The sequence below is a fragment of the Passer domesticus genome, chromosome 9 (assembly GCF_036417665.1).
Source record: "Passer domesticus isolate bPasDom1 chromosome 9, bPasDom1.hap1, whole genome shotgun sequence".
Classification (NCBI taxonomy): domain Eukaryota; kingdom Metazoa; phylum Chordata; class Aves; order Passeriformes; family Passeridae; genus Passer; species Passer domesticus.
In genome coordinates, this window is record NC_087482.1 from 32,954,998 (window position 1) to 32,971,483 (window position 16,486).

Here is a 16,486-nt window from a genome sequence, read left to right on the forward strand (position 1 = left end):
AGTAAACCTGGAGAGGAATTGTCTCTTATGCCCCTGTTCTGCTGGAAGACACTTTGTAATGAAATGAAGCATCATCATTTAGTGATTTAATATTATTGTTACTGTGCAAACACTTGAAATGTTAGTGTGTTAGTCTTAACACTGTTGTTGTTCCATATTTTATTACAAAACATTAAACACGCAATGCTGCGCCAGTTTGTATCCATCTGTTTGCATCTAGAATTTTCTAGGTTCTTTCTTAGTAGGATTTTGGGAGCAAAGAAAAGATCATACATAGAAAATCCTTTCTGAATTTTAACTTTGATGGCTCTTGAACGAATCTTTGAGAGGTTAGTGAGGGTTCTGTGAGTATTCACAGAGTGATAGCCATTAAAAAGAAGACAACAGATGTGGTAATTAATCTTTTTATGGAAAAATTTCTCTGATCATTACAGAATTCATAGTGAGTTTCTGAACCCCATCTCAAGAAGGTTTTAGCAGCTGAGGACCCATGACTGTGAACACCTTGTTCCTGTTGTGTTGTCTCCAATGCTTGCATTTTTCCAAGAGTAACTACACTGCTATGGAAAAAGATATTATTGGTTTATCCTTTAATAGTTGCTTCTCCAGAAATTTGTGTAAGCTGGAAATATGCTAATTTGATGTATCTTTTGGGCATATGCAGGCAACTCTGTGTAAGTTTGGGAGCTGTGGAAAAATAGAAATTTTGAAAAATAGAGAGATTTAAATATTGGAAGCACAACACACGGAGATTTTGCTCACCCCTCTAGCCCCTCTCCTCCAAAAGTTTTCCTGCACAAGTTTTAGAATACTTGAATGCATATATTATTAATTACCTATTCAGTATTTAGCTGCATTTTTCTCTTTGCAGTTGTGAAATGGCCACATGTAATGAAACCTTGCCAAACAGCATAGGGAGGTTGTGGGAAAATGGAGGTTCTTTACATAAGTAACATATGTAGATGAATATATAATTAAGAGTGTATGAGAGGCTACATCCTCTGTAAATCTGTAATATATTATTAATTTTTCTTCATATTTTTATTACTTAACCTATTACTGTAATTATCACTCCTCTTTTGTGGCAAGCTTTTTAGATTAGAATTAATCACTCTAAAAATAATGCAGTCACCTAAAATATTCACATCATCAAAGAGGAATTCTTTTGTGGTGCTGCAACCTGATATACCTTGGTTAAAATTTGTAGATGTGGCATTTTATATACGTTGGGGAAAAACAGGCTGACTGCATGAGAAAAGGAGTGGTGAGTCAGAGGAGGGAGATAGGAGTGACCTTTTCCTTTTTTGTTCTTTGTCTTAGTCTTGCACTTGTGGTACGTAGTCATCATTTTCAGAGCAAAAAAAAATGCCAGGCTAATTAATTCAATATAATGTGTAAATGCTTCCAGAATATTTCTGAATATTTAATAATATTCAACAATATTATGTTATTTAAAAATAATTGGGATGTAAGATCTTTACTCACATTTTCCACAAATAATATTCACAAATCACATAAAAATTCCTTTTAGGGTGAGTTAATCGTCATTTGACAGTTTTTGGCCAAAAAGTTGGCTGGTGTTCCTTGATGTGAGAGTTTCTGTAGTATCCAAATGTTCAAAAAATCCCCCAAAGTGATCCAAAATATGGTGTGCATTTCCTTCTCATTTTTTCTTGTAGTGGTATAATGTTGTGCTCTCAAGCAGTAATTATGACATCTGAGAATGGATTTAGAGATGTAAAAGCTCTAAATTAACACTACTTGTAAAAAGGGACTGAGCACTGTGTGTAATTTTCTTCTGTGTTAATGGTTTCAGAAGGTGGGTGAGAGAATCAGCCCCAGTTGGAGAGGTCAGCCTTGCAATTTTTCCTCCATCACTTACACTTGGAGTACTTGTGACAACAGAAATGGAAAAATATTGGAAGGAAATTATTTTGGATCATGCAGCATGATATCTTTATGCAAGATGGATAGTCCTGGTGAGTGGGCTGTCAGCCAGGAATTCTTTTCCACTGCTGAAGCTTCAGACTGTGGCAGGACTTGCATTAGGTACAGTCCACAGAAATATTATTTAAGTCCACAGAAATATTATTTGCCCTGTGGAAGGAAGAGCTTTCACGTTTTTACAGCTCTCTCATATCCAACAGGTCACGGTTTTCCCAGGGAGGAAGGAACATGGCCAACCTCTTTTCTTTTATCAAAGGTGCCATCAGTGAGCTAATTATCTAATTCAGATTAATACTTTTATCATGTCTGTTTGTGCCAGCTTTTATGCCCAGCCAGGAAATAAGACACTTGTCCTTTTTCAAGTTGCTTTGTAAAGATCAACAGAAGACAAGTTCTCATTGCAGCTCCTCTTCCTCTAGCCTTATTTTTAAGAACAGAGCAGGACACTTCCCACATGTCCTTACCACCATAGCTTCCAGTCTGCTGGCCTGTAGACACAAACATTCTATACAAAAGTGTAGGTAATTAATGCAAGCAGTGAAAATGGCTATCTGGTTTGCCTTTATATCAACCATGCCAAGTTCAAAAACCTCACTGAAAATTGAACAATGACAGATTTTTAAAAAATTCCTCTGTGTGATGACTAAAATGGTAGAGCAATGCTGAATTTCCTAGTAGTTTTAGTAGTACTTGCCTTTCTGAATCTCACAAATTCAACATTAGGAATAACTTACAGAAGGTATTTGGTGTGAGTAAGTCAATCTGTAGAAAAAAATGCAAGAGGTGAGCTATCAGACAGCTCAAGGCAAATTTATGAAGCCTTTCATTTACCCATGTTTCAGCAGGAATCAGAGGGATTTCAGAGGGATAGCTTTTCCATAGCATGGACTAAATGAGTTTTTTGCCTTAGTGCAATGAAATATTGTTTTTCTAATCATTGTTAGTGCATAATCTGTCCCTGTGTAACTGTAAATGTTTTGGTCGTGGAATCTTTTGCAAAATCATTTGGCTGCATCATTTGATGGTCATAACAGAACTTTGTCTCCTCTCATGCCTCTTGTCTCTGTGGCAGTAGTTAGTATCCAAATCCATCATCAAAATATCTGTCCCGTGTCTCTTATTGACCTAATCAATTGACTTTTTTTGACCATGGGAAGTTATTTCTTCTTAATATCTGTGAATATTCTCTTTTCTAGAAATGTAGCTGCTTGGTACCAGTTGTGCTCCAAATGAATGTTTGAGTGGTATAGTTCAGGCATAGGGCCCTGGAGGTATTGACTTATTTTAAAATCAGGCAGATTTCTAAAACTTAATTTTCTTTCATTCAGACACAACTTTCAGCATAAGAGATGAAATAAAAAGGTGAGAAAGAATAAATGTTGATAGGTGAATTGATGTACTTTCCCCTTGCTTAGGGACAAAAAGGAAAAGTAAGGAAATAAAAGTTACCATTTGCCGTGTCTCAGGAAAATGAAGCATTTCATGTTCACCTGCTCACAGACTCATCTACAACACCATTTTCACTGTGTGAAAGGTGCTTGGAGGCCTATTCCTATGAAATGCACTTGCTTTTACTACACCTAGTGAAGAGGCAGGTAATGAGGAGAAAGTTTGGAACAATTAAATGAACTGCAGCCCCTTGTTCCCTTATCCATTAAGGAAAGAGCATTACAGGAAGCAGCTATGGTGAATAATAACTCTGGAAAACCAAGAAGAGAGCTGACATTAGTGATAATGCACTTTCTGCCTCTAGAAGGTAATATGTCTGCAAAGCAAACAATTTGAAATCCACTCAAAAGCAAAGAATAAATACTGAGAGTGGAAATGCTGGATAGCAGATTGAAGCAAAACGCGAATTTGAAATGCAGTCATTGACAGTAGGAAAAGACATCAATTGGTATATAAGTGCTACTGGGATTTACATAGAACATTAAAAAGTTTGGGAAAAGCAAAAAAGCATAGCTCATATGTCAAAAACATTGGAAACAACTTACAGAAGAAAACAATGTAGCTATTGATTCCCTAAAATGCCTCATAAAACTTGAGTGTATTGGGAATGGAATGGGAACATGTGGTTCTGTGGGCTGGATTTTGGCCTGCATTCAGTTGCTTGGGGTTTATGGTCACCCCTAAACTTACAAACAGGTCAGGCTAAGTCTTGCTAGACCTGCCTCTGTAAAACTGGAGTTGCAAAGGAGGAATGACAGAATGGCTGCATGTTAATGACCAAAATGACCCACCTGAATGGTCTGCGGAAGGAAAGCAGGCTCTGCTGAATACATTTATGTTATGATTGTGGAGATTAGATTATATACCCCTTAACAGTGGATTTTTGATTTTACAGTTATTTAATACCCCAGAAATAGATAACAAAAGCAAACCTTAAAACTTACGTATGTTGAAAATGTATTTTTGCCACATAGTTGCATCCTCTAATTAATTGTAAATCTAACATAACAGCAATTCATATCTGTGTTCTCTGTGTTATTTATCTATTTCTGTTTCTCAGTTACTCTGAACACAGAAAATGAATTGCTATCACAATGTTGCCTCTGTTCTGGAAGTTGTTTCCATGCTGCCATAAGGCTGTGCTGTTCCAATAACTCACGTGGAATTCCACATTGCTGGGGAGGCAGCTGATACCCATAAGGGTGTGCATGTCCCCCTCTGCAGCCACACACACCCTGAGACATCCAGGGTAGCATCCGAAATACATGTGAATAACTTATTAGATCTTTCCAACAGTATAGCTGCTGTATTCTGACTAGCTTGAATGTTTAATTTAGAAAGAACTGATGAATTTTTCATATTGATATAGTCATTTTCCTTTTAAGTGTGTGTTTTGTATCCATAGGGAAATACATGGGGTTGCCAGGGTAACCATGACTTTTCTCGAAGTCCTAGGATGATTAAACACGTGCAGTTCATGGATAGGTGTCTGTGTGTGGGGTGAAAAGGTTTCTGTCAGGGCCATTTTAACAAAGTTGTGAGGAATGGCATCCAGTATCCAGGGGAGCCTGTAACTAGAACAACTGACCTTGGGATCTCTTTTGTAAGCTTGTGCAACACACACAGAGACCACTTTGCTGTGCAGCCACATTTATTGCTTGCAGGGAAAAAGTAAAGACAGCCCTAAAGGTGCCTGGGTGGTGAAGACTCAAAGCCAGAAACTGAGAACCTTCAGTGTGTCTTGCCATGGGAGCAGAAGTCAGGCCCACAAGTCTCCTTGGCTGGCAGTTGGGATGTAAATGTGGCTGTGAATTCAGGGACAGGCTGCAACCAATAAATACAAGATCAACTGCTGCAGTAGATCTTCCTGATGCTTAATTCCACAGAGATGAGACTTTCCACATTTCATAACATTTGGTTTCCCCACACCATATGAAGATTAGTCTTGTAACATTTACATATGGATATATGAATCAGGTATAACTATGTGTGCAACTTCAGCCTAATAACCATAGACATAGTTATTTAAAAGTCAAATGTTATGACAGGACATCACAAAAAAAGCTCTGTAGAAGTAAAAAATCAAGGCTAAGAAAGGTCATATTTAATATATTACAAACATTTCCTTTATTTTTGTGTGGCTTTAACAAAAATATTCTTTCAGGGCCATTCCCTAAATGTCTATCATAAAGCTTTATACTAATGGGAGTACCTATGAGTAACTCTGTTCTCATTATCTTTGGTTATCATGCATTAATATTGAAAGATGGGGGTGTAGACCCAAGCTCAATTTTTTAAGAGTAAAATTACTACTATTTATATATATGTGTACACACAATATTAGTTGCACTTAGACTCAAGTAATATATGATTCTATGATCTAGACAAAGGCAATTATTTTATTTTAGTGGAAAATTCAGAAGGTTGTCTTGAGCTGATGTGAATTCTTCTGTTTAAGATGCCAAAGACTTTTGTCTAATTCTCTTCAAACCGTTTCGTTCTGCCCAGGTTAGAAACAAATTTACTGTTTAGTTCAAACCTTAAAACTACAATGGTGCTGTTTTACATGTTCTTTTCCTTGCTTTTTTTCCACTTTCTTCAGAGGGATGGAAGGTTTTTTGTCTGCTGCTAAGCAATGAATGACACTGATAAAACTTGGCTATTTTCAATAAAATAGAACAAGGTCAATTTGAATAAAGAATATCTTATGCTAGTCAAAATGCTCAAGGACAGCAGAGAAGGGGAAAGAAACTGAGGGTGGAAGGAATTCAGTTACGCTTTTTTTCATGGGAAGTCCAATACCTCTGCAAGTCTAAAATTAGAAATGTCTGCTGTATTAAGAAATTAGCAGTAAGAAAGGTGGACAATCTAAAAAAACTGTAATAAAATGATTTGTCAATGTTAAATATCCCAATTTAATGCTGCTTGAAATCTCTCTAAAGTACTTAAGTGAAGCTGTGTGCAAATCTGAAACCATTTCAGTCCCCCAGTGAAGGTTGTACAGTGAAATAGAAGATCAGCCACTGGGAGAGAGCACATCACAAAGAACATGTCTAGAACTTAGTATGGATTTTTATGGCTGGAGCTACTGCAGTAAGTACAGGAAGGACTTGATAAAAAGGAATCTCTCAATAGATATTCTCCATTCTCAAGCTGGTTTTGCATGTCTGGCTCCAATGGCTATTACATTCAAACACTTTCATGTGTTTGATCTCAACATGGAGTTCATTGATGTGGCACTTGACTGAATTCTGTCACGGGTGCTCATGAACTTAAATGCAGACCTTTACTCAACAGCTTCCACTGTGCTCACTCCTGGGTCAGTCACTCACTCTCTTTGAGCTTGTACAAAAACTTAATGTTGTTGCTGCATGTGCTTTTTATCATAATAGAATCATAAAATAAGTATTTTGCACTGTCATTGGATAGTGCTCCCAAGAAACTTCAAAACAATATATTGAGAGTATAATGCAGTGAATGCCATTCAGGCTTCTAACTCTTCATAGAGCAGGACAGAGCCAAGGCTTAGCTTCCAGTAATAATCTGAACTCCTTGTCAAGAGCAACCACCTTGCAGAGCTGCTTGAATGACCTGGGAGAGATTTCAGGTGGAACTTTTGACTGGGAGTTGTTTCTGTGCCTGCCTGGTGCTCAGAATGCTGTGGATATGTGGGTTTCTCTTGGACAGTCCTGGCATTAAATCACAATATTGATGTGAGTAAGCAGACACAAATCCCTGTTTTACCTAATTTGATGATAAGAAATTGACCCCACTGCAGTACCTGTGTTTTCTTTCAGGATTTTCTTGTAAACAGGGGTAAACAGTGCAACGAGAGAGGCTTTGGGCTTTTTATTATTCAGAGAGGAAAGAAAAAAATTGTTTGTCTTTGGACACCTTAGTGCATAAACCTCACAGGGATTTCTTTAGTTCAGTGGGTTCACAAGAATGATGCTTTTGGCCATCAGGGCCACTTGCTCCTGCTCAGAGAGTTGAGAGTTTTCTCAGAGTACAAAAACTTTTCTCCAAGCTGGCTGCTCTTACCTCTATGGTGTTTGCAAAGCAGCTGAAGGCATCTGTGCTAAATGCACCCCAGTCCTCAGCTCCTCCAAGGCCACCAAAGCAGTTTGATTTAGATCATTACTTCAGTGAAAACAATGCCCTGTAAGTTTGCCAATGTGATCCTGGTTTCAACAGCACAGGACATGAGTAGTAAAATATACCAGTGTCCATTTAAATTTAGATATCAGTGTGAAAAAGAAAATATACTCCTACTAATATTTAACAAACAGTGCCTGTTGATTTGTGCCACTCATCTGGAGCACCTTGGGTACATCTTCCAAGTCTAGAGTTTCTAGAAATCATGAATTAAAAGTTGAAATTACTCTTAAGATCTGGTTGAATTCATTAGTATTTCTGTTATTGTTTATCCCTCAAGGAGTTAGATTTTGGATACAAATGGAAATGCCCTTGCTGCTCAGCCTGACTAGATGCTGAGCACAAGCTAAAAGTAAAGCACAATAAAAAGAATGAAGGATTTCCAAAATCTCCCCCACTCAAAGGATTTACTGGACAAAAGGAGGAGAAATAAAGTGAGCGATTTAATTCCTCAGTGATTTCTGTCTCTGTCTTCTCTCCTATGGTTAGGTGTAGGCTTTTAACACTCCAGTCTGCAGAATCTCCTGACGAACTAAAGGTTACACAGCCTTGTGCAAGGAACTGAGAGTGGACTAGTGTAGCACATGCACCCCATTTCATTTGGCTCAGATCAATCCCTCCCTCATCCCTTTGGTCAAATATTTTATCAGTGTTTGTATCAAGGTACTTGAATATCCTATTTTTACAAATATTTTCCAAGGATGGGTTAAAATTATGGCCATTGATATAATAGGTCTCTTGTGTTTCATGAAGTGGGTGAGACTAACTGTGATTTAATCAGATCTCTCTGCCCTAATGCATGGGTTTGCACAGAGATAGTTCCCATCTGTGCATCTTTTCTCTTTGCCTTAGGGAATTTAGCAGGAACCTAGTACTCATTCAAACAGTGCAGCATAGCTTAGTGATTTGTATTCTGGTCACATCATAAATAATCCTCCCAATGCTTGTACCAATATATAGTAAACACATTTGGGAAAAATACACACAACTGTGTTGAGTGGAGTTGATTTGGGATCACTAAAGTAGTATTAAACCAGCATGTTTGTAGCTCCTTCTTAAAATTTGAACCATGTGGGAGAGAGAGATTTCTGAAACTATCTGATAGATAATAGTGAACACTAATATTTCTTTTCCTTGAAGAGACAATCCTTTTTTGGATATTGTAAATTAATTTTATTTCTTATCTTTGTGCCTTGCAAGCAGACCCAGAAGCCATAAACTGAAACAGCAAAGCAGAATCAAATGCTTGAACACATTTAACAAAACCTAAATACCTTGTTCACAACAACAGCCAGAGCTGAGCAGTGAAAGTCTCAGTACTTTTGAAAAGCAAGGCTGTTAACAAAGAATTTAAAATGTGTTTTTAGTAGCTTTAATTACAGGTAGGTTTTTAACATCAAACACATTAGTTGAACAAAGAGTAAGTCAGAGATGGTTAAATGAAGATTCCTTATGCTATCAAGGGCCCAGCCAGCTAAACAGCTACAATGTCTGTACCTGACTGTCTTGAGAGAAACATGAAGGCCACTGCAACCTCAGATTCCTTCCTTTTACATCCTGCCCCAGACAGAAGACTCAGTCCTGTTTCCAGTACCATGGATTGTTACCAGCACAATGTGCTTTCCTATCTACCTCATTTGCACCGAGCTCTGTTTTGCTCCTCTTGCTCCTCTGAATATCTTGGTTCACAAGGAATTTGCAAGGGTGTAAAATCCCTGAAATGCCAAAGGTGTTTTTCAGTTGCTGAGGCTGATTAGGTTCTTAGAAATGACCTTCTTACTTTAAAAAAAGGTGGGAAAATGTCCATTACCTCCAAGATGTGTTGTATTAATGTGTACCATACATGGTAATCATTTTAATGCTTAATAAAAAATAGAGATATAAGTTACTATATGAAGAAGACTAAGGCAGCATGGGGCAGACAGCAAGGCAGCTGCAAGACCAAGTAGCCCTGAATTCAAATCAAGGCTGGATTGAACCTCTGCATTTTATGGATAAAAATATATTTTTTTTGAGTCGGAACCTTATTAAAACATCTCATCTATAGATCTGTTTGATAGATGAACAGTATTTTTGCACAGTCATTTTTAATATTTCAGCTCCATTGGAAATCCTTCTGGGCAGGGCAGGTCTCCTCTAAAATCCATGGCAAAATTTTTGAAAAAGAACATCCAAAGAATATTTAGAGAAAATATATTTTGTTCTAAAACTAGACATCCAGAGATATGTTCCATTTCTGGTTAACTGTCTTTTCATAGGTGAAAGTTCCTCTAGCCTTTTTTAGGCTAGATTAAATAAATGTGTTTTTACACATTTATTTTTTCACAGAATTATTTAATTTCTTAATTGTGCTACTTTTGTGGGACAGATTTGATGGGTGACATTTCAGACTACATCCTGGTGATTTCACCTACCCATTTTACCTCCTAAATTTTCTCCATGGATTTAATTTTCTGGATGTAATTTAAATGATGTGGAATTAAAAAGGGACTAAATACCTTTTTTGTTCAGGAATTGTATTGAGTAAATATACTTATTTTTCCTCTGTGTCTAAGCTGTAAATAATAGTGTGTACTCACTTTAGGATGGCCACTACTGCGGTGGAAGTTGACATAATTTTGAATTTTTTTTTGTTATTTGAGGAATGAAAGTAGTACAAAGAAGAGGAAGCAAAGAGGCACAAGCTCCAATAACTCCAAATGCCTCTTGGCAGCTGAAACATTCAAGTGTTTAACAGAATCATAGAATAGTTTATATTGGAATGGACCTTTAAATATCACCCAGACCAAAGAGACTGCCATGGGCAGGGGCATCTTTCAGCAGTTGCTTGATGGATGTAAATACTTTGTGATGTTTAAGCTCTTGCTTTAATGGGTCTGGCAGCTGCGTTTGGAAGACTGAGCCTTATCCAGGGTCAGAGCAGTGGCTTTGGGCAGGTGCTTGTTCTCTGACCTTTTCCTCACAGACATGCATCTCTCTGGATCTAAATAAAGTAGTTAACTCCTGCTTTTCCTTTACAATAAACCTCAGAAACAAATGAAACATTTGTTCTGGAAGGTGACCAGCATTCACTAACAAAGTAAGAGAAAATTGTTTTAATGCTATAGTAATTAGGAGAGAATTGTGCAGGACACCCACATAAACTTGTGCTTAGGCAACTTGTAGAGTTGGTTGACATGCAGGCCATGGTGAGACCATGGTGAAGCAGCTGAGCCCCTGCAGCCCCAGGGGATCCAGAGATCCAGCTGAGCCTGTTTTGTCCTTTAAATATTTTTCCTGGTCCTTATCTCACTCATGAAGTGTTCATTAATTTTTTTTCCTCTCCTCTGCCCAGCTGTGGCAGGGGAGGGTAAGCAAGTGACTTCCATGGATGCCTGGTGTTGGGCCAGTGTCAAACCAGAACAACCTAAAAAGGAGAAACTTACATTAAGTTCAAGTTCACCTTACAGAAAAAATTGCAGAGATGAAATTTGTAGTAAATAATTCTAGATAAATGCAAACTAGTAAATCTTTTAACAGAATTTATGTGGTTTAAAAAGCACCGGCATACACACCTGGTCCTCATTGAGTTCATCATTATTGTCCTCATCTGGGACCAATCTGCACAGGAGATTCAGGAGCTTTGGGAACAAGCAGCCAGGTTACAAGAGATGAGGCTGACTGTGGAGGAGAAGAAAAAGCTGGAGAGGAGAGAATGTAGAGAATGCTATACAAGGGAGTTGTTGGAGTTCATCCTGTTTAGTTTTCCTACTGTATGGAAGATGTTATGATGTATGGGAAGACAGGTGTGGGGCTTGCATTGTGGGTAAGTAAGTGTTCCAACCCGCATGTGAAGTCCACCCAACTTCTGTTCATCCTGGTTTTGTGTGTTTGGTTTTTATTTTCCCCAGTAAAACAGTTTTTCTTAAATTTTGTCTTTCTCACCTGTGCCCTTACATTCTTTATAGTCTTTAAATTCAATAGACTGTACATCGTCATGTGCTATGAGAAATCTCCAGCAATGCATTGTTGCTGTATATAATGAGAAGGCTTTGCTATTTTGCTATAAAAACTATAAGCCAGGGACAAGGCCAGGCATAGGAAGATATCCTGAGTTTTCATAAATTATAGAAATGGAGTCTTGCTATATCCACAAGTCAGGTGTTAGCCCTAGGCCTCTTCTCTAGAATTGCACATACAGCAGTGAGTGATATTGAGAATCTGTGGGCTACTTTTAAAGGGTGCAAAAAGTGGCTACTGCCAGTAAACTTGAACTTGCCATATGGGGACTCTAGTTGAAAACAACTGAAAATTACTGATCTAAACAATAATGCACCTGTGAGAACTTCCTCTGTAACTTCTTCATAACCCCTTGTGCACTGCTTGGCTTGGACCAGAATCCCTGAGGGGATCTTGTCCTTCTCCTGCCTGTAACATTCCTGCTGAATCATGTAAGTGCTTATTTTCTGACTTAGCAGTCAATGCCCTTCTGCTTTCCAAAATCAGTTGTGAGATCTTTTTGTTCCTCCTTTACAAAGCTTTTGTATGGCAGGTTTGCTCTGAAGGTTTAAGTGCCTATCCAGGTGGTTATGTGGTTACTCCCTTGGAGCTCTGATATAAAAATCTTGCCTTGCAATTAGTGGGAATGACTTTGGCAGAGTGGGATCTTGCTGGAATATATAATTCAAGATTTAAGAACTGAAGTTAAGCCTTGTTTTTTTACAGCAATCTCTCTTGTGTCAAAATAGAGATAAGTGTTTTTCACTCCTTTTTGTGATATGTCTGCAGTTGGACATGGACATATCTGAATGCCAGGTGTTAGAAAATGTCAGTGGTATAACAACTTCAAGTTCATCACAAGCCATCCAATGTAGCTGGGGCAGAAGCTGTTTTCTCCCCTCATCCCCATGCTGATTAAGTCTCCTCCTAGAAAGATCTATTCCATTTTGGGTCCTACTGATGGGGCAATTTAGCCTGGATTGCTGCATTATTGTTATGCTCAGTTATTATCCTCTGACTCTTTGTACTGCTGAATCACCCTATCTCATCTTGGAGTGTCTCTGCTTGTGATCAGGTGGTTGAGTGACCTTGGTACCTACGAGAGTTTACTTTGGGTTGCTGTAAGAAATATGGTGTTAAATAGATGTTAAAGGTTCTTCAGAACAAAACTGTAAAGCTGTGACTCACAGCAATACAGGCTGGACAAAGACAAGGATTTGAAAACAAAGAAGGTTCAACAATACCTTGTTTATGCCTAGCATTTCACTCCAGTCCTTAGATAAGTATGACTTATCTTTGGCATGCCTTGCCCAGTTCTCTTGGGGCCCCAATTACAATCTGCTTGCTGCAGCCTCTGCCTCTGTGAGATTGCTGCAGCTGACAGCTGCAGAACTCAGCACTGGCCAGCGAGCCAGCAGCAGTGAGTTTGCAGACGTGCTTGTGCTCTGCCTGTCTTTTGCTAACTTAAAATAAAATTCTATGGGCAGATGACACTGGTGGTGACTGAGTTTACACATATTTCCTTTTAGTATGTCAGATAAATGCATGTATATACAGATTTAATAATCTGTTAAAAGAAGTGATGCTGATTGTTTCTTGTTTTTTCCTTGCCCTTTTATTGTCATCTTTTCTCTTATGCTAAAGAAAGACTTGAGGGGGTGATGGGGGGAGAGACAAACAGGAAAAGGATGATTTTTAAAAAAAAAAATTATGGCAAGATCTTTAAGAGTACATGCTAACATATTTCCTTGTCTTAATTTCAACAAAGAAAATGCCAAGTACTGCCAGGATTGTAATGTATAGCATGGAGAAGATGGTACCATGGGCCTAATTTTGAGAATAGAAATAAAAATAAAAATATTTTTAATTTGCTAGTGAAACTATCTAGTGCTGTTCAACAACTAGGAAGTTACTGGTGAAAAATGTTTAGTTTTAAAACTTCTTTAGTTTTATCATTGTTGTGTCTAGCTGTGTATTCCTCAAAGCTTTGTTCGTTGTTCTTTTAAATGATTCAATAGTCTGTTATTTCTTTTTTTTTTTTTTTTAGGAAAGCTTGTACTAAAATCTGTATTAATTTCAATCTAGAATCTGTGTTGGACTATTTAATTGTAGTCTAATTGGAATACCTTGGAAGCTGTATGCATTTTGAATGATACCAATTCTCTGGTGCACTGCCTCCTGTCCTACTTGGAGCTTTTACTTCTCCCTGCTGGTTAGACAACCCATAGTGATGAATGGTTTCAGTCTTCATTTAAAAATAAGTAATTCTTCCCTGTTCCCTAAACACTGTTGCCTGTGTTTAGGTTTCCTGGATTCTCTAAGTACTTTTTTTGTTTGTTTCTAATGTATTGGTATTCTGTACTCAGTTTCAATTGAGTCTTGAAGAACAAAGCATGAAACAATTGTGTTTAATAAAGGAAAAACTCCTCACAGTGATCAGTAAAGCACGAAGGTGATGCTTATCTGTAGGAGCAGTAGATATATGTGCACTACTTACAAACTTTAAGGGTTGTTAATGTTTTTTTTTTTTTGAAATATCTCCTTACTTTATTGACCCTCTACTACTCAGAAATCAATGGTGACATTGCACATGTCTAAAATTGTAGATAAAAGCCCACCTGGAGCATAACCAACAATTCCAAGAATTAGATTTAATAATATGCTTCAAACCTATGGATTTTCCTCTATGACTGTATCGGAGAATTTACCAAGTCCCCTTTTTGTAGGGTTGATCTTCAGTGCTTGTGGCTCTGGAAATGTGTAAACCACAAGCATTACTGACTTTTCAATTGTGAAGTACTAAAATACTTTTGTTCTACTTCAGGGCTTGAATAGTTGTGTGTGTGCTGAAAGTATGGTGAGCTGTTGTGTTGAAGAAACCTTAGGATTGCTTGAAAAGAAAACAAATATTAATAAATGCAATGAAACATTGCAGACTGACCCTTTATATTTAAAAATAATATAGCAAGCCTGTAGTGGTTGAACCATTAGCTGGCCTCTTCTACATTTTGTACAACAGGATAATACTTTCCCAAGTGCAGAAATGACTAGCTAGTTTTATTCCATTGCTTCCAATTTTTTGCTACCCAGAAAATGCTCTTCAGTTTTTTTTAATGAGTTGTTATCTATGGACCAACATTAACCAGAGCTGGAAAAATGATTTTTTTTTCTTAAAGTACAAGAGAGAAAGAGTGTTATGGGCTGTAATTTTCTTTGAAAAGCAAGTAAGTTAAAAAAGTTACAATATGCTCTTTTATTGTCACTCATAAAAGTTCAACTGTTACTGGGAGCTATGTGAAAAATCATATTTTCATTTGGCAAAGAGTATTATCAATTGTTGAGGCTTTGCAGAATTTTTTCTGAGTCATAATTAACATCTTGGCAACCTTGTACATATATAGCTTCATTTTTATTTTTGTGCATAATTTTAAAATAAAAGTGTCATCTGCAGTGCTGGTAGCCTGCTCTGCTTTACTGTAGACCTGGGACATACACAAAGACATCACACACTTTGGTGGTGTGTAAATATCTTTGCTCTACAGCACTCATGAGAAATTTCTACTTGTTAGAATTTTGTGAATAAAAATTGGGGTTTACTTCCTTAACAAGGAGTTATAAAAAGAGAATGAAAACAAAGAAGGCTGGGAAAAAGAATTAGGGCATGCATTCAAATGTCTTTGGGGATTTCTCAGACTAATATGTGAAGACCTCTCACAATAAACAGTGCCTTTGTAAAGCTCTGTGCTCTTGGACCTGCAAGTATCAGCTGAGGGGTGTTTCCCACTCAGTTAAACCATGTATTCTTGAAACTGCTCTTAATGCAGGGAGGAGAGCAATGCCCAATAACTGCAATAAATTGTTTCAAAGGTCCCATGGCTGCTGTTATTGCTATAAACTTCCAAATTCTGTTATGTGTACAGCATTATACTATTAACACCACCTACTCAATATTCCTATTTATAGTCTGCATACTGTATGGTGTGATAGGTGATATCAGGGCTGTGTCCCTTCACAGAAAGAAACTGTGAGGTTGTTTTGTTTGGAGAGTTCCACAGAATTTATGTAATTGGTTAATTTATGGAAACTACAGTCTTATACCAAGAACCAAGTTGGTGTAAATTGAATCATGCAAGACCCTTGGTCATTAATGAAGACAGTTAGATATAAACTATAAATGGCCAGTATAAAACACAAAAAAATCCCAAACAAGAAATATAGTAGTATTTTATGCTAACTCCTTGGAACTAATGATTGAAAACAGAGTTTGCAGATGGCACTGAAACAGAAAGAACAAATATTGAGCGATGCAAGTAGACATGAGAAGGGTTTTGTTCATAACCACCATGTGTGAAGTGAACTGTTCATTTGATACAAATGCAACAACAGATGCTGAAAATGTCTATTATGGCATTATCACAATGAAACAATATTTTTAGTCTTGGTGTGTGCAAATGACTTGCATATTAATAATTATAATTTGTGTCATGGTGAGTTATTACGATACACAGTCCTCATGTTCCTGCAGTACCCACAACTTTTTGCTTCCATTGATATCTATTAATACTAATTGAAATTTTACAGCAGATCAAAAGCTCCTTGTCATTCTAAAAGTTGACTCTATTTTGCATGAATTCTCTTCTTTGTTTCATTGTGTTACTTGAACACATTATAGCTTCAAATTTTTTCTTAAATCCACAATGACAAAGAAATCAAGGACTCTCAGAAAACCATAATTTTAAAATATATATATATTTTGTTTTGAGTACAATTAAACAGTATAATTTATGTTTAAGGGCCTGAGGATAAAAAAGTCCTTGCCCCACATTAGGTATTTTCACTCTTTATAACTCAGTGGCATTGTGAAGATCTTCTGGGTGGCTTATTTGTTTAACTGTTTCATATAAGATACCTATTTTTAAACCAACAGCTTCTGGAGTTATCACTTGCTTAGTCTGAC

At 37.2% G+C, this 16,486-nt stretch overlaps 1 protein-coding gene across 6 annotated transcripts in view; it reads left to right on the forward strand.

Annotated features, from left to right (window-relative positions):
- The window catches only part of CACNA2D3 (calcium voltage-gated channel auxiliary subunit alpha2delta 3), a 474,873-nt gene that overhangs the window by 36,973 nt on the left and 421,414 nt on the right, over positions 1-16,486 (forward strand). The window contains exon 1 of one of the 6 annotated variants that reach the window (XM_064432561.1): positions 11,310-11,356. The exons of the other annotated variants lie outside the window; for them this stretch is intronic. Within the exon in view, the coding sequence (XP_064288631.1) occupies positions 11,325-11,356 (32 nt within the window). The 5' untranslated portion in view covers positions 11,310-11,324. Of the gene's footprint in view, positions 1-11,309; positions 11,357-16,486 lie in introns of those variants that run through there. 6 annotated transcript variants of the gene reach the window in all.